Consider the following 24,250-nt stretch of genomic DNA (forward strand, 5'->3'; position numbering starts at 1 on the left):
GGAAGCTTCTCTTTGATCATCGTGACCTCGGAGTCGTCCTCGATGCCAATTTTCGGCACACAGATTCGCAACTCTGGTGCCTCAGTGATTTCCTCCGAGGTCGAAAACACGGGCCCCTTCAGTCGCTCGGGGACCTCCGAATGTTGGAGTGGCGAAAGGGCGAAGAGAGAAAGCAAAAGCAGGCGGGGTGGGACTAAATTGATGCAAAAGACTTGCGTAGCTGCAAATGACCACCCAAATTCTGGTCTAAATTTATGTGGAAGGTCTCTTTACATTAGGAAGGGAAGGTTTTTGGGAACTACAATTGGCCAAAAAAAATTCTCAAAACTAATATATTTGCATTATTTTGTAATCTAACAAATTTTAAATTCTAGTTTTATTACACCAGACATGGGCCTCACAGTCATCAAGAAACCCTTCCATGAAATTTCAGCTAAATTGGTCAAACACATTTTGGCAAGAACAGTTTGGTAGGTGCCACAGAATAAGACCGGATTGGCAGTGAAACAAATAATCCACGCCATGAACTATTCAGACGGAGACGACTTACAGAAACATTGGATTCTTAGATTCTCTCTTTGTCAGCATTACACTTCTTTGATAGCACTACTCTCCATCCAATTCTGATAGCACGATAATGATCCCATTAGCCCAACTTGGATGACCAAAAGCGGTACTACTGACTTTGTCATCGAACATCCATATGGGCGACGACAAAATTGATGGACTCGACAAGAAAATTTGTGTTGGTAGATCTGATGACAGAATCAATGTGAAGCACTGTTGCAGAGAAACAGCACAACAAGAATGGTAGCTATGCATGTTTGCAGCATACGCCAATAATGACAATGGCGGTACAAAGCAGCAACAGCTGTGGAAGCACGTACGTCATGGAACGAACAGCAAGTCTCCCTTTGTTGCCATCGGCTTTTGTATTTACTACGATCTCTCTTTCAAGTTTCTAAGGCTGTGGATGTTTAGTCCCCACACGATTGCACCTTTCAATCACACACTGTATCCACAATCACACAGCAGTACAACTCCATAATACGAGACTATCTGAGATGAACTAAATCAACACATCCGATTGATGTCCATTTTCTTATACTCTTTTGAGCTCTTCTTCGCACAACTCAAGCCGAACCATATACATATATAGGTACAGGGAGACATGAGCTGAAGCCATGGAAACCAAACCTAATCCGCCTGTTTCCTGTTCTTCCGTTTGTTTTCCTCCTCATTAGCTGCTGCTTCTTGACATAAGAGTCCGTATACTTTACATCGCTTTGCAGGTAGAGGAGGAGAGAACACAAGATGGTCACGCACCGAGCACTGCCTGTCTGACAACGGTAGCAACCCCAGGCTGAAGCTGTCGGGCGTCAACATGTCCCAAGGAGACGAGGCGAGGCTGCGATCCCGTTACTTCTCTTCCACGGCCACCACTTCCCCCGGCGGTGGCGGAGGAGACGGCATGAAGTACGAGTGCGACTGCTGCTGCCGCGAGTTCGCCAACTCGCAGGCTCTGGGCGGTGTCCGGGCCGCGCCCGGTGTGTTTTTACGCCGCCGCCTCGTCTCCTCCCTGGCTCGGGCCCCGCCGGGACTGGCGCCGAACGCTGGATCTACTTCTCTCGCTCGGCGCCGCCGTCTCCTTTATACTAGTTGGATGGGTGTCTCTTCCCCTCCTCGTCCGTGACCAGGATCGCATCGAGACCCGCCGTCTTCTCTCACTCCGTCGCGGGATACGGCGGAGATGACAGTGACGCGCGGGTTTACGATGCCGAGGGCCATGTGGCGGCCAGGTCGAGCTCGTTGAAGACGTCTTCTATTAATAAGGGCCCAAGCGCCATGGCCGTGGACTCGGTCGGCACGGAGGAGTCGCCCGGGCTGGACGTCAAGCTCAGCCTGGCTCCGGCCGGGTCCTGACTCGGAGAAGCCACCCGACTGACTCCGTGCATGCGTGAAGTCCATATGTTGACTTCAGGGGAGAACGTTGCAGTGCATCCGATCTCCGTATCTTCTGCGACGAGACGAGACGAGTCGCGTGGGGTTTGACCGAGTCAGCGAGTCAACTCGCAAAAACTCATGATAAAACACGCTTCTTTTTTCCCTCACCAGATGTGGTGATGCTATCATGATTCGGTGAGTCAAAAAGGATCGACGAAATTGTGATGAGCGCATGAACATTGATCAACACAAGGTGCGATAATTAATCCATCACCAGCCTCGAACAGCATGATGTGTGTGTTGGTGTTGACCCATGTCCTTCATATTTTTATGAGCATATGGCTAATTCCTAATTCTTGGCAGAATGCAGTAAGCACGACCACAGCCTTACTGTAATGCACAGCGTTGAGCCAGTGCCATTACGTTGCCACGCTGGAACTCGAGAAATGGACGTCCAGGCAATGTCACGGGGACGACGACGACCACCACCGCTTCCAATCCTCATGTAGATGAGCAAGAGAGCAACAGTAGACATATATTCGATTTTGACCGAGAGAAGTTGATCGAATTTAACTCGATAATTTTACAAGGAAGAAGTAATTTTCGTTCTAAGAGAAGCAACATTAATGAAAAAGCAGAATTTTCTTTTGATCGAATTAGAATCAACGGCGGCGGCCGCGGATTTTGAAGCTAGCAACCCGAGAGAGAGAGAGAGAGAGAGAGAGAGAGAGAGAGAGGTGAAGGGAGTTTGGCGGAGAAGTAGGTATCAAGTCACCGGAGGTACACGTACCTCTAATCAGGAACCCTGTAGGAGTCGGCGGTGATCTCCGACAGCCACGACCCGGGGAACAACGACTGAGAGAAGAAGAAGAAAACCAACATAAGATTTCAGTCCTTTTTTTAGGGGAAAAAAATTCCTTCTTTTAATGGGAAAAGCAGCAAAAAAATTGGGTTTTGGGGGCACAAAAATGATGATGGAAGAAGATGGAAGGGAAGGTGGGGGCGAAGGCACTCACGTCGAGCTGGTTTTGGATGACCTTCGCCCGCTTTCTTGGCCGCCGGGGAGCTCTGCACCCCGTCATCGCGTATATGTCCTCCTCGATCTCTTCTCTGGTGAGCGAGATCGAAAACTTGGGCCGCTGCCGCCGCTCGGCGTCCTCCGACTTGCGCCACACCGCTTGCGGGCGCAAGCTTAGGTGCCGCTGGATTTCCATCGGAGCCCTCGCGGCTCCTCGCCTCGTCCTCAGATTCCAGGGAAGCGCCGCCGGCACCGCCGACGCGTCGGCCTTGGGATCCAACCTCGCCTCTGGCGCCGGCTCCGCCTCGTCGGCCCCACCTTTCGGCAGAAGCTGGACCACCAGGTTCATCCGGTCCGCCGCCTCCCGAAGGTGAGCCATAAGCTTCTCTCTGACCTCCTCTATCCTAGGGTCGTCGCCGGGGCCAGTCTCAGAGGCACGGATCCGCGATTCTGGCGTCTCCACGGGGGACGCCGTCGATCTCCGTCCGCCACCAGCGACGATCTCCTCCTTGCCGTTCACGCTCATGCAACGTAGCGCGCTGTGGTTCCCCCACGTGTTCAAGATGGGGAAGGAAAAGTGGTGGAGGAGGCTACCCTGCGCCTCCCCTCGAGGGGGCGTAGCTTCCGTCACCGCCGCCGACGAGGCCACTGCGGTATCCGGTCGCCGTGGTGTCGTCTCCGCCGAGATGACCATGGGGCGGCGACCCTGGCGGCGGTGCTACGAAATAAAGCGGGTGGTGGCCGGAGGTATTTCTAACGTTTGCTTTGGCGTAGGGGGTGAGGAGAGGAAGGGAAGGGATGCCGGAGCGGGACTGCCGACTGCCACTTAAGGCCGGCCTATAAAAGGAAATCAATAAGTATATAATAATTATTTGCGCATATAAGATTTTATATTTTTTTTTATTCGCGTCACGCATAAGAGGGAAGAGAGTGTGCAGCCACCACACGCAAGGCAGTTCGAGAAACAACGTGGGACGTCCATCATGTGATCGCACAAATCTCAATGACCTTTCGGACGACTTTCCTCCGTCTACAATAACAGGAAGCATCAAAGTCGTCTCCCTATATGTGTATATATATCCAACAGCGTTGTTATTTACCCCACTTTTAATCGTCTCATCTATTGGTCAGGTTAAAGAGTGGCACCCGTGTGATCTTCGACGCCACCTCCAGCCCAAAAGAGGGTAAGCGACCCGGGTGTCCTGCAAACGTGTAAGGACAGTATTGCTTATATATATATATATATATATATATATATATATATATATATATATATATATAATAACTTTTATAGTTGTAAGTACTTGGGCTCATGGGCAAAATAGCTTTTAATAGAGTTACATCTGGAAGCACTGAGGACTGATTTGTTCCCTAAAAATAAAAATAAAATAATCGTTCCTTAAATTTGATTATATAATCCTGTGGGTTAGTTTCAGTGATGTATTTGTGGGTTTGATTATCGCTCTTGCCTTTGGGCTAGGCGCCACTTATCTCCGTATGGGAGGGGCCTTTGTGCTCTATCAATATATATTATGATGGAACATATTTGATAAAGGATATGACGTGTGGACGATTTCACATCTCGTCATGCTCTATCAGTATCAAATTGTCCAGTCATTGGTTGTTTGCTGTATATTAGTTGTCGAATACAAAATACTATAAAATTTCTCAGACAACATCTTTAAGTTCAAAAAGTTTTTCATAGAAAAAAATTATTTTACTCCTAATAATTTTTTTTAAAAAAATTCTCGATTCACTATCTTCATTGTATCCATCATCACCTTCGTCTTACATGTATCGTTTGTATCGACTATAGCCCTTGTATAATAAATAACTATCGTTATCGATAACTTTATTTATCCTCTTTGCGGATACATCGTTACAGTTTCATCAATGATTATAGAAGGATCATGTGGTTTCCTCATAACTCCTCATACTCTTTTTTCATTATCGAATATGGACAAGGAAGGAGGTGGGATGACTTACCATTGTCTATAGCCTATCGCAGATATTACACCTTCATCGTGAGTCCAGATTGTTGTGTATTCGTCGTTAGATGGGTTCGACGAAGGAGAATGATCGGTATGACACAAGGGGGTAATCAGTGTGATGGAGGAATAGGCAAAGATCGACGAACGTTGATGGTCGATAGGATAAAATGATTAATAAAAAAATATGCTATAAACTTTTTTTGAACTTAGAGTATTATCTGAAAATTTCTATTTTTTCGAAAATTCGTTACAAAATAATTACAAAAGTGGTTGGAATGGATAACGGCTACGGTTGGTACCCGAAACGTACCTGCTTTGTGATCAGAGGCAGGGGCACATCATGTGGGCCTCACGTAGAAGGGCATCGCTCAATCCAATCACAGGTCGGCAGGTAAGCCGTAATAGGTGGCATAGTCGTGTTTGTCGAACGAGGGAAGCGTCCTTCCGTAGGGAGGAATAGTACAAAAGGCCGTTATTTCAAACGTTGTTTGTATTCCAAATAATTTAAAATGGAAAAGCCAAGACCGATTTGATCACGTGGACATGATTGCATCTGATCAAGTCAACTTCGTCGTCGCCTTCATCATCATATGATCCCGGTTCCCAAATTACACGGAACGCTTTCTTGGAAACCTCCTCTTCGGCCACCTCCACGACTCGGAGAGCCATGGTGATCGCCTACGGAGAAGACGAAGACGGCCCCGCTGCCTCGTCCCCTCCCCCGCAGCCGCCGCCGTCGCGCCTCTCCCGGTCGAGACTGCACAATTTCACTTTCCCTACCCGCAGCTGGGGCTCCCATCGCACCCTCCGTTGCTCCAACCTCCCCTTCGGCGGCGATCCCGACAACGCCGGATCGGTGGCTCCCGCTGTCGATCAGAACAGCCGGGCGAGCAGGAGGCGGCCGCTGTCCCCTCCGGATAAATCCTTTCTCCTGCAGAAGCAGTCCGCGAGGTTCAGGGACTCGAAGGAGGGGGAAGTGGGACGACGGGAGGAAGCGGAGGCCGAGAGGTGCTTTTCTTTGCCTGCTGCTGCGGAGGCGGAGACTGCGGTAATCGCCAAGCCGTGGAATCTGAGGACCCGGAGGGCGGCGTGTAATGCTCCGTCTGAGAACGGGGAGTACCTCTACCCTGTCTTGGCTTCCGGTTCCTCGTCGCTTTTCGAGGCAGAGAAGAGCTGCCCCGCGGCGGAGATGATGAAGAGGAAATCCAGCGGATCGGAGAATGGGGAACGCCAGAAATTCTCGGTATCACTATCTCGGGACGAGATTGAACAGGACATTTGGGCGATTAAGGGGAGAAAGCTTCCCCGGAGGCCAAAGAAGAGACTTCGAATCGTGCAGCGACAGCTCGATGTAAGATATTTCGAAAAGAGGAGATTTTCTTTTTTTTCAATTGTTTTGGTTTAATTTCCTATAAATGGCTACATTATCGAACTCTTTGCTGTTATCTTTCACTAATCTGTGCTTTCAATGTAATTTTATCCTTTGGTTAATCCTTTCTGCAGTTGCTTTTTCCTGGATTGTGGTTGTCGGAGGTAACTCCGGAAACATACAGGATCGATGAATGAGGTAATACACAAAATAATATTTTTCTTTACCCAATTTTTTGAATTACCCTTTCAAATTTGAACTGAATGAATTGCTTTTTCGATCTTGTCGTTGCAGTTGTTGCTACACAAGTCGGTGAGTACGCTGACGAAGGGGAGCGTTCATGGATTTTGGATGCTGATTATTTCTGCATTCCTGTATCATGGTTAGTTTGGTATCCTATTTTTTAATCTGTGAAATGAAGCTTGAATACAAGTAAGATATGTTTGGGTTTAATCTTCTTTAAGATTGCTTCTTTATTAACGTGGTTTGTCAATATTGTTTTTGACCATCGAATTCCATTATATCTTAGAAGAGCTTTTGCTAATTAGTGAGATTTGTTATTATTATTATTATTACTTGATAAAGTTGTGATCTTCTTACCCTGAAAGTTGTGTCATTTTGAATAAAATAAGTGGAGGTAATTTTTTTGTCTAAGTTAAATTTGATGAAGCATTTCACGGAAGGAAATCTATGGAGAGTAACCACAAGAATACATCATTTATCTTCTCTGCCTTTTGATGTCATCTACCCCTCTCCATATTGAAGAAGAAGTCGGCTTCTTGTGCTGTGCCAACTGAGAATTTTTAGAGAAGTAGTTCGAATACGTTATGGTTCTGTGCACGTTCAATCTTTAACGAAGGTCGGTCAACATTTGGTGGATGTGGATGACTGTGACCTTTCAATCAATGTGAAGATACATTGGCACTTAAAAGGTCTCATTCAAGCATTTGTTCCACAGAGGTGCTTGTCCTCTGAATAAATACACAACTCGATGGGTAGGAAATGCTAAAATGATTTGAGATCAACAACCATTCCTCGTGCAGGTCCCTTGGTGTTTGCCTTTAGATGCTGCTCCTTCTGTCCAGCTGCAGTGTTACAAGTTCAATAATTTCTTAGGTGCATATTCATGCAAAGATGCAAAAATCCAATCAGAAATGATGCCATAATTGAACTATCGAGTGCTGGTACATGTTATCTTTTTCACTTGTTTCAAACATTTAGCTCCCAAAGACAACAACACATCATAAATCTGCATTTAGCTGTAACTCAAACTTGAATGAGTATTGAAATATTTCATAGTCCAACAACTTGCCTGTGGACAGCTGAAATATTTCATAGTCCATGCATGTGCACATCATTGTATTGTTTTAGTGCTCCTCATTTTACTTATGTAGTTCGAGTAAACACTCATACAAGCTCAGAATTTCTTTTCTTTTTGTAACTATGCTGCTCTATGTAGTTTGAGTGAACATTCATATAACTTTGCCCAATCACTCGTTCCAACCATTGCACCATTATTATAAGAACAATGGTGAATATATTGATTTCCATCCTTTTGTATAACTCCATGTAGTAATTAAACTTCGCTTCTAGTCAATAGCCGTTGTTCCCTTTGTTCTTGTGGCATGGAGTCTGAAGCTATATTTGGTGATAAAACTGTGTGCTTTACAACAAATTAGTAGATTAATTACAGTCTTTCACTGGGCATATGGTGTAGGTTGCAGTGTGATGCTAAATATGTTTGCAATTAGTTCAATTTGATTTGTCAACTGATGTGATCACAGTATTCCTTACAACCACTAAAAACAAGGCTCGTTGTCTCTGTCCTTTTTTCATGAGGAAGTGAAACTATTCTGACTTTAGATAAGCTATTACTTGGGAAACACTTGGTGGTGATGATGGTGAGTAGTTTACTTGTGGTCGTTGAGGAACTCATTTAGATTTCTTATTTCAGCTTTTAACCACACATAATGCTACAGCATATTGCACGCACCAAAACATGTGGTGGTTGGGTTCTGTAGAGATCACGTTCATCACGGTGGCCTTTTTACTGCATGCCATCAGACATAATGATTGAGAGATCTACCAAAAACCATACTGCATACAATACATCCAAAGACTTCTTTTCGAAATAATTACTTTCCCAAGCATCCCTCACCGGTGGGTGCGCCATCAGAGTCAAGTCATAAAGACAAGAAGAATATGACTTCTTATCTTTCCACCAACTGTGGTTACATAGGACACAACGTAGCATTGCGGAAGGCATTAAATACAATAACATATATAGATGCAGGTAGCAGCCAAAGTCAAAAGGCTTCACAAGCTTCAAGTTGTTCATATAAAAGCATACCACTCCTCCACGAAATTACTATCAAACCCGAAGAAAAATCATAGGACCAAGGAATGGAATGGGAAGACAGAGAGAGAGAGAGAGATGAAATGGTCCATAAACATTCCAAGCAACCCACCAGTCATGGAGAGGGGAGGGGGCGGTGTTCTTGCTGTCCCCCATGGCCTAAGCACCCCTTACTGTCCCACAAGCACTCCAAAGTGATAAAGATGAAGGGCATGGAAAAGAAGGGTAAGGAAGAAGCCCCCCTCCCCCTCTTTCTCAAAAGCAGCTCCTATGATCACAAGCAAACAACCCCCCCGTTGTCCCGCCCCCTCCCTCCTAATAATTTCAAACCAACACACGCCACTACGGGTAACAGGTAACAGCTGAGCTCTTGGCCATGTTCTTGTCCCCATGCTTGCAAAGTAGAAAGCTAAATATGCTCATACTGCTCGGCGTCGGCACGTTTATGATCGGACTGATTCTCACCGCATTCCCGTGTGACCGTCGCGAGCTCCCCGAGTAATAGTAGACTCTGGTCTTCGGTTCCTTTGAGCCTTTCCTGAACAACTCCGTGAACGGGCTGCTAAAACTGGCAATCGTGTTGATGCTGGAATTGTCGCAGTGCTTAGTGCTCGATGGGTTCATCGGCATCGAGCCCGAGGACTTGCTCCGCAGCAAAGGGAACGGACAAAGGCTTCTCCTGCTGTCTCCGCAGTTGAGGCTGCTGCTCCTGCGGGGAGAGGGCCTTCCGATGCCGACGCCGCCCTCGCTACAGCTCGCCATGATCTCCCGAAGGCTGCCGCGCTTCCTCCTGCGTGCGCTCGCCGGCTTCGGCGCTGCAGGTGGATCGGCTGCTGATGCTGACGGCAGCGACGACGGGGAGGCGGCGGAGGAGGAGGATGGGGGATTCTTGATGGGTAAGGGGAGGAGTTTGCCGTCGGAGAAGAGGTCGTCGGCGAGGGAGGAGTCGTGGGAGAAGATGTCTGCGCCGAGGACGAAGTCGAAGTCGGAGGACGCGGATACATCCAGTGGAAGGGAAAGGTCGAGGCGGTGATCGTCGCCGCCGGAGATGTCGGCCTGGGTGAGGTCGTGGGAGAAGGAGATCCTTGGGCTCACTCCCGCCCATCCCGAGCTCTCCATTGCCCCACTCAACTTTCATAAAGAAGAAGCGAAAAGAGAAGACGAGAGAGAGAGAGAGAGAGAGAGAGAGGAGCAAACAAGAGTAGGGGAGTAAAGAGAGACAGAAGAGGAAGGAGGGAATTATAAGGGGGAAGTTAACGGCAGTTAACGGCAACGAGGTGTACATGGGGTGGCTGATTAAACATGCAGGCCCGTAGCCGGCAGACGGCGTCGCCAACAACGAACGGAGACGTTTCGTCGTGCTTGGGGAACTTAGAACGACTCTTTAAGGGCCAGTGGTCGTCTAATAAAGACAGAGGACGACTACAATAGCAAAGGTCGGTCGAAGGGAGGATATACGAGAGGTGTACTTTTAACATACTTGCTAATTCGTCAAAGTACAGAGCTAGATTCGGATGATGGTCTTTAAGAGCCTATTACATAAACGAGAAGGGACACCTGTTGCGTATATATATATATATATATATATATATATATAAGTCAACCTCTCCCTGTTAGGGAAGCACAGTATCCAAATCGACGGATCTTTCGCTTAAGTAGGCTGGTTTTAGCTGACACAAGTCTCAGTTGCTGCATCGATGCCATGCATGTAACCTGTTTGCATGAGCTTAAATGCTGCGTACCTTCCACTGAGGTAGGAGGCAGAGCAGAACAAAGATAATGTCAGACGAGCGAGCTCTGTTTCCGGTCCGTAATCCCAGCGGGCATTACGACCTCCAACTTTTTCATGTCTTCCAGTTTGACCACCGCCGATGACGAACTGAGTAGATTTGGCGTGGAATGGGGCTACTGTTTACGAGCAGTACTACGTGGTCAAGCCTCCTCTTGAGCGCGCGGCATCGCAGAACAAGAGGATCCTCAATGGCAGTCACAGGTCCCGAGTTGGAAGTCAGTATGTGATGAACAGCGAGTGTTTGGTCCATCACAGTGCCAGCAACATCTTGGAATTGCTCGCAGAAGGAAAGTTGTCGGCTTTTATTTTATGTACGTACAGGAAGGCCAGATGCCTTATTTCTTTTAGAGCGGATTGCTACGAGGCATCAAAACAGAGCCACCGATGCTACGGTATCGAAACCGAGTGGAGATGAGGCTCAGCTTTCGGGCACTCACCATCAGTTGAGAGGAGGAGGCGGCCACAGAAACCGTGACTCTGCTGCTGTCTCAGGGTGTGCAAGAGAAGACAAGCGGTAGAGGACGAAGAGTTGGAAGTTGGCGTTCGTCTCACCCTTGCGTGCAGAAAGGCTGTTATGATGACAATTGATGCCGGAGCAGCCACACCCAGGAGTCAGACACAGACCTTTAGTGAGTGAGAGCAGACCATATCAGCCCAAAAAGTTGGGGAGTTTTGAGGTGCATACCACCAAACCGGAGCTTTAATTTGGTAACAAAGAAAAAGCTTCATCCGGGAAGACAAAGCCATTCTATTCTGCCAAGCCTCCTGCCCAAATCAACAAGATAAAATGTAGTCAAATGGACAGCTGACAAGTTCTTGGATCGCAGACGGTGCACGTGAAAGTTAACTTGATTAGGCCAAGGCAAAACCAATAAAGAGCATATGGAGTTAGGATGGCGTACGTACAAGAGTAAATAGGTTGGACGAGTAATTAATTCCTGCAGTCGATCATAAATAGTGAGGAGGGTTTTATGATCTTATGGTCGTCTTCGTACACAAAGAAGAGACTTGGGCGGGCCAGTCCATTAAGCAAAAAAGAATGCTGGACTCAGGTCAGACCCAACCCAGCCCTGCAATGACTTCAATTCTTTGTAGATCTTTCTTTTTTTGATTTTATTTGATTTGCCGTGTGCAAATGGTGGTGTTGGATTTACTTAACTCCTCATTCGAGCAGCATATGCTGATTCGAAAGGGACGTATTGGAGCACAATACAATGTGGTGATGACGTGTTTGCCCGCTCGAGAGCTTTACCGAATGAGAGAGAGACTGTCTGACACCAGCGGAAGAAACGTAGGGAAAACATCGTGATGGAAACGTAGGGGATACGATACACTCACTGACACTGTAGCCAAATCCCTCTGCTTGTTGCAGCAGGGGTTTGCTCCACCAATGGAGGTGAAACTAATGCTGCTACAGTGGAGTTTATTCGGGTTGGCAGTGAGTGAATACACATCCCTGAATGATGTGGCCCATCCTGGGACTTGAGTCCCGTCACGGGTCTCTCTCTCTCTCTTTCTCTCGCTCTCTCTCTCTGACATCCCAAAGCTTGATTTGATTGGGAGGCACACATATAACCCTCTCTCTCTCTCTCCTTTTTTCTGCAAAGAATCGTTGTAAAGCCACTTTGGAATCTGACCTTTGGAGAGTGAAGTACTTGAGAGAGAGAGAGAGAGAGAGCTGTTCTCTTGTCGATCCGCCCCCTGTGGGTTTATTCTATCAAGGGCATTTTTGGGTTATAAAAAAAAATAAAAGGCACTGATGGTCGATAATAATATCATAATAATATTAATAAAGTTATGAGTATATAGGAATAATCAATTAATTATTTGAATGAGAAATAAACTTTCAATGTGGTTGCTTAAAAGTATTATTATTCCTTGATCCCTTGCTACGGTCGACAGTGGAACTCACTCGAGTGGGACTCGTTATCTTTACCTCCGACATGTAGCAGACCAATCTAAAACGGCCAAAAACAATCTCAAAAGGACTCGAGGAAGCCTTATTCTTCTCTTCCATTGCAAAAGAGCTGATAAGCTTTACCCAAGAGATCAGTCACATGGAAAACAAAAGGACTCGAGGTCTCCCGTTCCAGCACGGGAATTAACGGACTTCTTACACCATACACCTTTAAGCTTGTTGTATTCTTTTCTTCAAGGGGTCTCACTGAAACAAAACTTTGGATTCTGCTCACTCAGGTAAGCTTTTTAAGCATATCATGTAACTCATCCATGCTCCACAAGCTATCTCCGGTGTTTCTGCCGCAATTATTGTTACATACCGTGTAATCGGAGACTGCATAGCTAGGCAATGATGCTGACATCAAAGCTATGTCCCAGGTGTCGAGGTCGTAGGCGTCGTTCATAGAGTAGCCACTAGAGAATGGGTCGAAGGTTACGACATCCGCCTCGGCCACGGTGTCTGGGAGTCGAGGGAGCACTGTGGAGCACGGCGAGCTGCTCGGGCTGCGAATCTCCGGTCCCGGTGGCTCGTAGTATCGCATGCTGGCATCGGAGATGTCATGGAGAGAAGCTTGCTGGGCTTGGTCGGCCGCTGCTGTCGTTGCTGCAGAGATGCTAACGGCATCCATAGATGATGGCGCGGCTTGGGAGGAGCCCGTCCTCTCGAGCAACCTCGGCATCAAGTAGCAGCGCACGGCATCTCGGAACGTCGTGCTGTCGGCGTCGATCTTGAGCTGCCTCGCCTGCTTCTGCACTCGAGTCCTCCAGTAGTTCTTTATCTCATTGTCTGTTCTCCCTGGTAGATGCTGTGCAATCCTAGACCACCTACGCACACATATCATGGATCCTGGCCATCAAAACCCTAGACAGAGTGATGCATCAAGTAAAAGAGAGATTGGCGTGATGAAACGTTAATGCAGTATGATATGATCTCATGAAATCATGCAAAATCACCAGTGATGTACATATTTATATGTATATGTATATATACATATGTGGATATAAAACCTGTTTCCCCACTTGGCATGGAGCTCAATGATGAGGAGCTGTTCTTCGGGGGAGATATTGCCTCGCTTTATGTCCGGCTTCAGGTAATTCAACCACCTCAGCCGACAACTCTTACCGGTTCTCCTCAAGCCTATGAATTGGCAGAAAAGATTTGGAGGCTACGGATTAGGAGCAAATCGCAAACATCAAGAAAGGAATTGGAACAAAGAGTAGCCTTTATCGGAGTCACATCAGCTACCTGAGCATCTAGCTAAGAGATTCCAGCGACCTTCGCCATGGCAAGCAATGTAGTGGATGAGGAGGGTGTCCTCCTCTAGAGTCCATGGCCCTCGCCTTAGCTCCATTCCCAGCTCGATTCTGTCGTATGATGATGATGATGATGATGCTCTTTTCTCAGACATTGTTGCCTCCTGACCAAGCTTCTTTCTGTAGGGAGCCTCGGGGAAGCTACACGGAGAAGAGGGCTGAGGTTCCATGTTATATAGATCACCATGCCGAGAAGAGTCAAAGCCTACATATAATGAATGGAATGGGATTTGAACAGTAAACCTCTTTTCTCTGTGACTTGTGGCAATTATAAAGGGAATATTTGGAGGCTCACTCCCTCCCTCTCTAGTCATATACTTTTGAGGTTTACAGTGGATGGGAAAAAAAACGAAAATGGAAAGTGAGCTCCGTGGAGATCATGTGAGTCAATTTCTGTGGGAACTCTGGATTCTCTCTGCGATAAACGTGTCTGACCAAACAATAGATCACAGCGGTGGTTGATTTATACTGTCGAACTTGGATTTCTTTTAGAGAGCGAAAGAGATTAAGGGCGGTTAGGCTGCTGGAATCTTAAGAACGTCTCTTGTCGAGGATGTCTCCCCCGTGCAAGAAAAGAGAAACAAATGCCTTCCATTTTGGCGACAGGGACATGAAGGTGTGAGAGCCTGAATTGTCCGGCAGGAACGAGTCTCTGCTTTGGATGAGACGTGAAACATTCCCGGTGCCATCCGAGTCGAAGGATGCATCGCACGGCTCTGCACCGGTCTTCACAAAGCGAGCATCTGGCACTTTCCTGCTGCAAATCGTGCTCGTCGCGATGGCCAAGTTAACCGTGAGGTTTCCCATCCTCCATAGGTGTTTTGTTCCACAACGTGCGCAGGTGTCGGGAAAGGACATTTTACACAGTTTCTTTGGCTTTACGTTAGGAAACTGAACCCTCTTCGTTGTTTAACTCAGCGCAGGCCGGTGAACGATCACTGTGCATAAGCTATCACCTATGCCTCCATTCCCTTGCATCAGAAGCAGCATTGTTTATGATCGTGTAGTTTTCTCCGGACCACAAGCCCATACATATTATTGGCCTTGCATCTTAAGCATACCATATGCACTCTATCATTCGACAACTAATAAAAACCTAGAGGAGAAACAATTTGGAGCTCCTATGGGTAGAACCACTCCAACCACTTTCTATCCCAAGTGGAGAAAGTGATGTAGGTTTCCACTCTCTCATAGGCTTCACCTACCAGTCTACTCTCCTCTACCTTGCACGGTCCACGGATGAGAAGAATACATACAGTATTTTCTGTATGGCACAGTGGATGCATCAAGTCAAAAAATATACATTTTTACCTTGTGTGTGTATATATATATATATATATCTAATTCAAGTTGTTCTAACCTCGGTAATAGAAAATGCCAGTCTCGAGTAGATTACCAAGTTGGAAGCATCTTTTGTCTACCGGTCGTCATCCTCTCTCTCTCTCTCTCTCTCTTTCTCTCTCTGTGTAGTGATAATTCTGCATGCAAAATGTCCGAGTGTCGATCTTTGGGTAAGCTTCCTCGAGTTTGATGCTGACAATGCCAAGGACGGACACCGATGTTATGTGATTTTTCATGGTCATTTTTATGCAATTATTTCTTAAAGTTTTGATGTTATGTGAAAATCGTTTGAGGAAATAACGTTTTCAATCCCAAGGACGGATACCGATCGAAGACTACACCCGATGGCCGCGGCTCATCGTGATCAAGAGGAAACATTACATGTGATGCAGCAAACAGAAAGAAGCAATCTTCCACTGTTCTTGGATTCAGGAACATGATTTATTCCGAGGGAAATTTTGCACCGCGAGAAGACTGTGCAATCAAATCTTCTACCGGTGGAGATCATGGCCATCAGAAACAGCAATTTGCTCGACACTTGGACTTGCTTCTCATGAAATTAAAGGTCAGGAGAGTCTGTCGAACTATCAACACTCATTGCCTGTTTGCTTTGGTTGTCATCTTCTTCTTAGTCCCACCACAGTTTCTATTTTTAGTCTCGAATTGCTTTATCGCGGGGTGGGGTCTCATGGATAACCTACTCAAAATGAGCATCGATGGTGGCTTTGTCAAGCTTCATCATAAAAAGAAGGCTGGATGTTCGGAGGGTCACTCGCTCTTGGCATCACAGTCCAAGCCATGAAAACAAAGCGTTTTTGCTTATAAAGACTTGGCATCGATAGGAGCCTCTGGTGTATTGACAGAACAAGATTATATCAAGCATTATACAGAGAAAAAACCAGTTAAAATCTAATTCACTTGACGGATAATATCGAATCATTGGTTGCGAAAAGCTTGTGGTATTGCATCTCCTACGTGTTTGTTGTCATGCTATTATCTAAACTTCCAACTTTTTCTTCATGCCTTTTGCTCATCGCTGCCGCAAAATCCAGCAGTAATTTCTTGCCTCTGATGCCACAAAATTCTGAATCTAGAAGCAAGAATCCATGACCATAAAAAATCTCTCGCTGAGAGGAAAACACAGGATCATATGCGGAGGAGAACAAAGCTTAAGAAACTTGTTTGACTAGGGAATGTAAAGAGCATCGACTTTACATTATGGAGACCACGAGTTTGATCCCCACCGGTCCATATTCTTTTTTGCCGAACGAAACCAGCTCTAGAAGAAGGAGGACTGACGAGAAAAGAGAGCTAAGAGTAAATCCTTTGTGCCAATGCCTTGGCTGGGATCATTAACCCATAGGCTGGCTTTATAGACAGGCACTCGAGCCATCATCTCCTTATCCATACCCTAAAATAATCACCAAAAGACGTCAATGTGAACAACCTTCATTTGTTTAAATGTGATTCTCATCACCCAGTTGGTGGTGCATGCACATGAGCAGAAAGAAGATCATGGTTTCCACACGGTCATTAGCATGTTCCTTTTGAAATGAAAGCAGTCAACAGTCAACAGTCAACAGATCCATGATTTGATAATGCATTAATAGACTGCTTCGTTTGTGATTCCAAAATTGTTAACTCTCATCCATACAAGCAACACTCAGAAAAGAAAAAGACTAAAGTGCCAGATATAACCTTCTCAATCAATAACTTAAGCATGCGATTAATGGTAGCACTGAGGATATTAATACATCAAGATTATTACTTTAATCAATATAACCTTCTCGCTTGGAGCTACCAAGTAACTAACTATAGGAGCCCATTGGGCCCAATAAATTTAATTGTTGGGCCGGATGGGTGCGTATCACGTGAGTCAGTTTACAAGACCGAGCCCCGTCATCGTTCGCACGCGACGGAAGCGGAGTGCCGTCTCTGTTGGCGCTGAGCTCCGCGTCAGTGCCCGCCCTCCTTTCTTTCCCCTCGCTAGGGTGGGTTACCATTGCTGCCCCCTCGGCGTCTTTGTTCAGGTTATCCTTTATCTTCTCCCGTTAGGTCTATATCTTCGTTATGTCTTCTGTTGTGGGCGATTCTTGAAATCATTCGGTCTGGGATGTGATGGGAGTGGTTGTCGTCAAACTGAGGTTTTGGCGACGTGTAGTGATTGCTTGTCTTGGTAAGAAGGAGGAGGAAAGCATGATCGGAAGATCGACGATGTTGGGTGCGTCGGAGTTGTTTAATTCTGAAATCGTGGGACTAGTCTGGTGATCAGTAGTTGTGTTCGCATTTTGACCAGCTTTGGATTTCTCTCTTCATGGTAATAAAAAGGTGGGATTTGTCTTAACTTTGAAGATGTGATCGAGTCTTGTCGCTGGAAAGCACTGACAAGTTCAAGAAGAAATTGTAATGTAGCATGAGTTCCAAAGATAAGAGGAATCGACTGATTGAAATTTGCTGCAATACCAAATAAATTTCCAAAAGGATCTAATGATGTTAGGGTAATGTTAAATTCATTGGCTGTACATCGCATAGTTGACTTTGTTCTTATTACTTGTCAACTAGATTGCTTTCTTACAAATGTTTCATCTAGATTATATCAGTAAGCAGTATGCTACATTTTTGATACAAGCTATGCATCTCATTATATATCTGTCATACCAAGTGATACAAACTAGGCTACTGTTAAATTCATTGGCTGTACAACACATAGTTGACTTTATTCTATTACTTATCAACTAGATTGCTTTCTTACAAATGTTTCATCTAGATTATATATCAGTAAGCAGTATGCTATATATTCGATACAAACTGTGCATCTCATTTGTTTCTTTTTTTGAAAAAAGAAAGAACTTCTATAGATTAGCCATCAGCTACAAAAAAAAGTGAGGCATAGAACCCCAACCAAAACTTCCACCCCAGGATTGCACAACTCCTTGGGCTCTTCCCTGGTTAGCTAACCTCCTGTGGGCACCTCACTTCATATCACGCCTAATGTGTACAAACCCTTTAACATGTTTTCACTAGACAAACTCAAAATGTCCCTATGAAGGGTCCTTAGGTACCAAGGTACCTGGGATCAATTGTTGATATAGTCAATCCGTTCTTTAGGGTCAGACTGCACCCGAGCATCGCTCCATCCTTCGGCTTGCATCCTCTCCAGAGCCAGTACAATGGCCTTGCCTTCCACACACAGCCCTTTCCACCTCGCAAACTGCATGCCCAGCTGCCACTAAGTGCCCCCATCCATCCTTGATATGAATCCAGCCCTTGCAAAAACATATCACCATTAAATGACCCATCACACTCCATGCTGAATCTGTAATCCTCTATTAGTGGTAAGTTTCCCTTGGGCCTTTGGCTAGGAGTCCCATCAAGTTTCAGGAGAACCCTCAAGCAGTCATCAATGGTCGCTGCCACCTTCGTGAAGAGGGTTTCCACACTCGTCTGATGGTTGCGATAGGTGAATGTCATTCATGTTTGTCCAAAGTTGCCATTAGGTGTTCCAAATCAGCGCTAAAAACACATCCTCGCTAATGTTAGCATCCCTTTGTTTCGCCTCCAACCAGCATCCAGTGTACCATTGCTCAAACTCACTACATCAACCTGGAAACGCTCAACCAGTTTTGCCCAAAGCAGAGAAGCAGTTCTGCATTGAAACATATCATGCCTAGCAGATTCTGAAGCACATTTTTGCACACAGGACACAACAGAATTTGTGAGTGAATGATACCAGCAATGTAATCAGAAGCAGGCAATTTGTTCCACCTAATCTTCCATCGGAAAATTTGAACTTTAGGATAAACTTTCATGTTCCGCAATGTCGTCCAACTGGACCAGTATTGAGATTACTAGGCTGAGACCTTCCTCTCAATGAATGATATGCACTTTTGGCAGTGACACAGCCATCCGGAGTGGAGGCCCAAACCCAGCAGTCATCACTGGGGTTCCTAGCCAAATGTTTCCTTCAGATCCTACTCATTAAACAAGGATGAAAACATGAATTCAGCGGGGTAACATTTCAGTCATTCGAGATAATGAATTAGAAACTGAATCAAAATCATTAAAACAATTGATGTAAACCAGCGTAGGCCAGTGGCTAAATGGGATGGTACCCACCCAAGCCTCATTCCAATGGTGACTACCCACACTCGAGCCAATATACTTCTTAAACCCATCCTCCGTATCCCTCATCAGACGACACAGATTCCTCTAATTCCAGGAACAGTTGTACAATCTTTCAGAACTCCAAGGTTTTAACCCGTCATATTTAGCTTTAAGAATCCAAACCCAAAGATGGTTTTCCTGGGGCGTTTAGCACATATGGTTTTCTGAGCCACGCTAAGGTCTCTAATACCAAGACCTTACTTGAGGTATCTATGACTTTTGTCATACCAAGTGTTACTTGGAAGTATCTATGACTTCTTTACTGGCACACCAAATAGTCCCAGAATAATTATGATGATAAATGAGGTAAGATGGACTCCCAACCACTTGGTTGAGTGGAAACATTTTGGATCACATGGTTTTAGCCTCATAAAGTTAATGGCTTAGTTTTTGTAATGAAGATGATTTTGCTTTCCTGTATGGTGGCTGCAGGGGCAATAAAGGTTATGGAAAATCATCACAGGTCATTAAGTGGAAACTTTGCACTCATCAATTCCATATGTTTGGTAGACCAATATTCTTGCAGCTGTACAATATTAAGTTCATTAAATTTGCAGACTTGCATTGTTCTTTGTTCTTTCCTAGACTGTAAATAAGCAATACCGCTTTTAGATATATGGGGAAGATCGAACAGAACTAAAGTTTTCATTTCCAGTTGTGAATAGCTAGGCAGTTTATTATCAACAACAACTTTTTATTATTAGAATGACTTGGATAATTTATTCAATATCTTTCTAGTACAAATATTTGCAATTCCAAATGAAAATTTTCTAGTACAATATTGAAAATTTGAACATTTTTTTTCTGAAAGAAAAATCAATTACTCAACCGCATGAGTACAAAATAACACCCCTTAGATCAGAGGCAATGAGAGAAGAAAGACTATAGGACCACTCTGCTCTCCAAAACGCTGAAGTTAGGTACATTCTAGCATGATTTGCTAGCCAATTGACAACTTGATTGCCTTCACGGTATATATATCCCCTCTCTGAAATTTAAACATTTTTTAGCATTGTTCGAATCCTGAAGGAAATCACCTTTTTGGAAGCTGAAGGTCTTTCATTGTGATTTATATGCCTCCATACTTATTAAATGGATGTTAGGTTGCCACTTGGCAATATCATTTCTTAAATTCACCAACTAATAGTTAGTATGATGCCAGTTGCAACCATTCCTCGATTTGTTTACAAGCAACACACAGTTTGGCCTAACTACTGATGGAGATGCTGGCAATGGAACTTTGGCACTAGATTAGAAAGTTTAGGTGGAAGATGAGAGAATATAATACCATATTTGAAGCCTGTTCTCATTGGCTATTTTGGTGTTTGTTATGCCTATATCAGCAGAAAGGTGGGTGGCTCATTTTAGCTACTTTAGCTGGCATTCATCATGGACTTGTGCTTCACATTTTACAGATAACTACTGAAGAGGTCATGGGGTTGGAATGCTGAGGTTTTTTCTTAGCTTTAGACCTTGGTACTCATACTTCAGCCAGAGCGAAAAGGAGTCATTTAGTTTGTATCACATAGCTTTAGACTCTGTTGTATTACATAACTAGATGTTTTCATTTCTAAAAAGGAAACTAGATCTGCATTGCCAATACTTGGAGATCATTCATCTCAAGCCTGATACCAAGATTTTTCCACTTCAACATATCATATCATATCATATCATATCGTATCATATATATATATATATATATATATATATATATATATATATATATATAATATTCATTTCTTTGTGATGTAGTTTTGTATAAGGATGCCTTATGAGGTCCTTGTGAATTTTGTTTTTTCATTTCCTTAGAATTGACTAATCTTGGCTTGTTTCCCATTCAGTTCAATTGATCATGTGAAACTTAATGAGCTGGAATTTAAGGCAACTTATTTTCTCAAGTTAGGTTTAGTATTTAAAACAAGGTGCCCATTTTCAGTATGATTTTGCTTTCAACTCGTTTGGTTTCTGTAATTATCTGGCCTTCTTTAAGCATATGTTTTGTGGCCGAGAGTTGTTAAAACTCAGTGGTCGACTGTCATCAAATTGCCAGTAAGTCTTTCTTTTAATATGCCTTAACCATATCTTTTTCATTTCAAAACCATTTAATGATGCATGCTTTCTAACTCTAGTATTCTGAGAGTAAATCTGGCCTACATTTTTTCCTTATGAGTTTTAAAATTAGCAGATTGAGTTTATATGTTTATAAACTGAGAAGTGCCTAATGTGGAGCTATTCAGATGAAGCTTACAGTCCAAATTCATGTGCCATTCAATGCTCAGGCATGACAAGAACAAGTGCTTGCAAGTCCTACGAACCTGTCAATCCTATTGGTTGGGATATGACGTTGACCTATCAGTTCGATGCCTGAAAATTATAGAAATGATGGTGATATTCAGTTATAACAGAGAGCCTTTTTGCATTAGTATCAAATTCAACAACTAAGAATCCTTATTGAGACCGTATTAAGAAGATTGTGAAGGATGTAAAAATAGTCTCTGCTTTGTTGATCTCAAACTGAGTGGAGTCATCGTGTTTGAATAATAAGAGCTTGTATGGTGCCCATCGGCCATCCTTAAATTTTCTGGCCTAAATGAAACATTAAACGTTATTATTCATCGCCTGGATCAAATTTTTGTTAACTTTATGGGGAGATGGATGGCTAGATTTAAACCGGCAGAGGCGTCCTAGATCTAGAGAGCAAATGTTTGATATAGTTCTTTTATTTGTGAGTCGGCCTGCAACTAAGATTACTTGATTGGAACAATCCTTGTACTGTGTTATGGATTGGTAGATGATGTGTGGATAAACGCAGTTTACTCATTAAGTTAAACAGTAGGATTCTATTCTTTTTTGCAGTGACAGTGACGGAAAAATGGATCATCATATCCGCACTGTGGCTAAAGCTGCTGGATGCAGAATAATGGGCTCTTAATTCTGTTGTGGAGAACCATCATTATGGTGAGGAAGTAAAATCTATTTCCTTGATCTTCGAGAGGAAGGCAAGGAGGGGAAGAACATGCTCCAGAAGAAAACCTTCCACGACTGTCCAACTCCAAGGTAGAGATGTCAAATATGAGTGAATCCACAAGGTTTAAATGCTACTTCAGAGGCTTTATTAGTTCCCTGCTCATTCTTTCCGTGCTGGATTTGTTGGGGTCTCATGGGGAGGAGTGTGTCGAGAGTCGGAACCGCCTAAAGCCCCTCCTCTCCTTCATGGAAACGGATTGGAGCTTGGCATTGATGAGCCAACTTGAGAAGGTAGATGGCGCTGTCATGGAGATTTCAGGCTTTGGATCGATGTGCTATTCCGACGAGAGACTTACTCGTCCAACCAGGCTGACCTCTGCATGCCTTTCCCGGATCACTCGTCTGGTCTGTTGCCCATGGAATGCCAAATAGCCACCGTGCTGCCGCAGTCCTAGGCGTCTATTTCAGAGCAGTGTCAGGGAGACCCAAAAAGGCGGACCATGGAGGCGACTGAGGCCAGCAATGATCACTCTTCGGCAGCTCGTTCATGGACTGGCTTTACGGAAGTCAAGACTATGAAGAACAAGAATGTAATGTGTGCTATACTCCATTTTGATTGAATATCTTTGTTGCTTATATGGTTTTGTGAATGGTTTCAGGTGAGAAGAGAGAAGATTAATGAAAGAATGCGATGTTTACAAGACCCTTGTTCCCGGCTGTTACAAGGTCTGTTACAAGGTAGTTAGTAGTAGTAGCCTTTGTCATTAGATTTCTCCTGCTTTGCAGCCATGATGATCTCTGAGGTATTCTTTTAGACAATGGGCATGGCGGGAATGCTCGATGAGATCATTAACTATGTTCAGTCACTGCAGAACCAAGTCGAGGTAAGATCTGTTCCTACGCTAAAAGAACCGAGTTTTCACTCTGCTTCCTGTTTCATTTTCTGAAACCTTGAATAATTTTTTTTTTTTACAGTTTCTTTCGATTAAACTTTCGGCTGCAAGCTTCATTTATGACTAGTGCCTCGACACCGAGAGCGTTTTGACATCGCGGGTGAGCATAATAAATTAAACGATCCTTTCATCTTGTTCTTGTGCTGCCCAAACAATTCTACACAGTGGCATATCATGGGGAAATAGTCCCAGTTCGTGGGATAGGAAAGGAGCAGAGCCTCTAGTTTTTTTGTTTTTGTCGGTTTTCCAATCCCCAGAAAGCATCGCTGCCAAAGAATTCTAATAGCCTATGCTGTCAACATGACAGCGAATGAGCGAGCATCCGAGAGCTGCACAGGATGCAAGAGATGATTCTTTGTTTGACCAATGCCCATGATAAATATTATCTAGCTGAGGTGAACTTAACATCCTTTAGTTGGCCACAATTTAGAGCTTAGGTGGTACACATGAGTTCCGGTCTCGAGTCATAAGTCTCATCCTGATGCATTCTAACATGTGTTATCCACACTTTACTGTTTATTATTATTATTATTAAGCGAAAGAGAAGAAAACAAGAGAGATGAAGCATTAGGCTTCCAGATTTAATATTGAGAACCTAATAGGTAACTCGAGAGCAAACCTAATAATAATAATACGTGCTTCTTTGTGTTTCCTAACAGGTAACAACAGGAAAGGAACTTTCCCTGACCACCTACCTGCATTCATTTGCCCTCTCTCGTCATTACCCTCTCTCTCTCTCTCTCTCTACCGAGGAATAGTTAGTTGTAAGCAAAGACCAGATCGTTAAATATGAGACGCAGGTGGATTTCAGAAACAGCATGATTAGCAGGATGGATGTTCACTGGATGCCATGTATATGCATGTAGTAGTCTCTCTCTTCCGTTCTTTAGTTTTGCTTCGACATGAAACAGACGATACCTGTAAGATCAGGTGGCACCTCAGATTACACCGCAAGTATGATACCCATATTATTATTACCAAGTTATCGTGCATGTCGTTTAGATATCGAATGAAGCGGGTTGCATGTTGCTGTCAGTCACGGATCGTTGAACTCATGACCCCCAATGAGCCCGGCCCATGAG

At 44.5% G+C, this 24,250-nt stretch overlaps 4 protein-coding genes and 2 long non-coding RNA genes across 10 annotated transcripts; 2 read left to right on the plus strand and 4 right to left on the minus strand.

Annotated features, from left to right (window-relative positions):
• Positions 1 to 2,567: 2,567 nt before the first annotated feature.
• On the minus strand, positions 2,568 to 3,788 carry LOC135613745 (uncharacterized). Its single transcript, XM_065110788.1, has 2 exons — positions 2,961 to 3,788; positions 2,568 to 2,799 (listed from the first exon to the last, which is right to left on the minus strand). The coding sequence occupies exons 1-2, from the start codon at positions 3,654 to 3,656 to the stop codon at positions 2,737 to 2,739; spliced, it is 759 nt and encodes a 252-aa protein (XP_064966860.1). The 5' UTR covers positions 3,657 to 3,788; the 3' UTR covers positions 2,568 to 2,736.
• Positions 3,789 to 5,548: 1,760 nt separating this feature from the next.
• On the plus strand, positions 5,549 to 6,802 carry LOC135611036 (uncharacterized). The gene is made up of 3 exons (XM_065106286.1): positions 5,549 to 6,304; positions 6,457 to 6,520; positions 6,617 to 6,802. Exons 1-2 carry the CDS (start codon positions 5,621 to 5,623, stop codon positions 6,517 to 6,519), a joined length of 747 nt encoding a protein of 248 aa, XP_064962358.1. The 5' UTR covers positions 5,549 to 5,620; the 3' UTR covers position 6,520; positions 6,617 to 6,802.
• Positions 6,803 to 8,952: 2,150 nt separating this feature from the next.
• LOC135611031 (uncharacterized) lies at positions 8,953 to 9,908 on the minus strand. Its single transcript, XM_065106279.1, has one exon. The coding sequence runs from the start codon at positions 9,795 to 9,797 to the stop codon at positions 9,021 to 9,023; it is 777 nt and encodes a 258-aa protein (XP_064962351.1). The 5' UTR covers positions 9,798 to 9,908; the 3' UTR covers positions 8,953 to 9,020.
• Positions 9,909 to 12,355: 2,447 nt separating this feature from the next.
• Positions 12,356 to 13,862, minus strand: LOC135613752 (transcription factor MYB78-like). The gene is made up of 3 exons (XM_065110795.1): positions 13,676 to 13,862; positions 13,438 to 13,567; positions 12,356 to 13,254 (listed from the first exon to the last, which is right to left on the minus strand). The coding sequence occupies exons 1-3, from the start codon at positions 13,836 to 13,838 to the stop codon at positions 12,663 to 12,665; spliced, it is 885 nt and encodes a 294-aa protein (XP_064966867.1). The 5' UTR covers positions 13,839 to 13,862; the 3' UTR covers positions 12,356 to 12,662.
• A 1,620-nt stretch (positions 13,863 to 15,482) lies between these two features.
• Positions 15,483 to 16,406, minus strand: LOC135613763 (uncharacterized). Its single transcript, XR_010487369.1, has 2 exons — positions 16,300 to 16,406; positions 15,483 to 16,174 (listed from the first exon to the last, which is right to left on the minus strand). It is a non-coding gene; the product is annotated as an uncharacterized LOC135613763 (long non-coding RNA).
• Positions 16,407 to 16,959: 553 nt separating this feature from the next.
• On the plus strand, positions 16,960 to 24,237 carry LOC135611042 (uncharacterized). 5 transcript variants are annotated; one of them, XR_010486416.1, is made up of 6 exons: positions 16,960 to 17,114; positions 22,105 to 22,805; positions 22,875 to 22,941; positions 23,031 to 23,099; positions 23,191 to 23,268; positions 23,828 to 24,237. It is a non-coding gene; the product is annotated as an uncharacterized LOC135611042 (long non-coding RNA). The 5 variants fall into 5 exon arrangements; XR_010486412.1 differs by lacking the exon at positions 23,828 to 24,237 and having other exon boundaries at positions 21,434 to 22,805; positions 23,191 to 23,575; XR_010486413.1 differs by lacking the exon at positions 23,828 to 24,237 and having other exon boundaries at positions 21,486 to 22,805; positions 23,191 to 23,575.
• The last annotated feature ends 13 nt before the right edge of the window (positions 24,238 to 24,250 follow it).

The sequence above is a fragment of the Musa acuminata genome, chromosome BXJ1-2, assembly GCF_036884655.1.
Source record: "Musa acuminata AAA Group cultivar baxijiao chromosome BXJ1-2, Cavendish_Baxijiao_AAA, whole genome shotgun sequence".
Classification (NCBI taxonomy): Eukaryota; Viridiplantae; Streptophyta; class Magnoliopsida; order Zingiberales; family Musaceae; genus Musa; species Musa acuminata.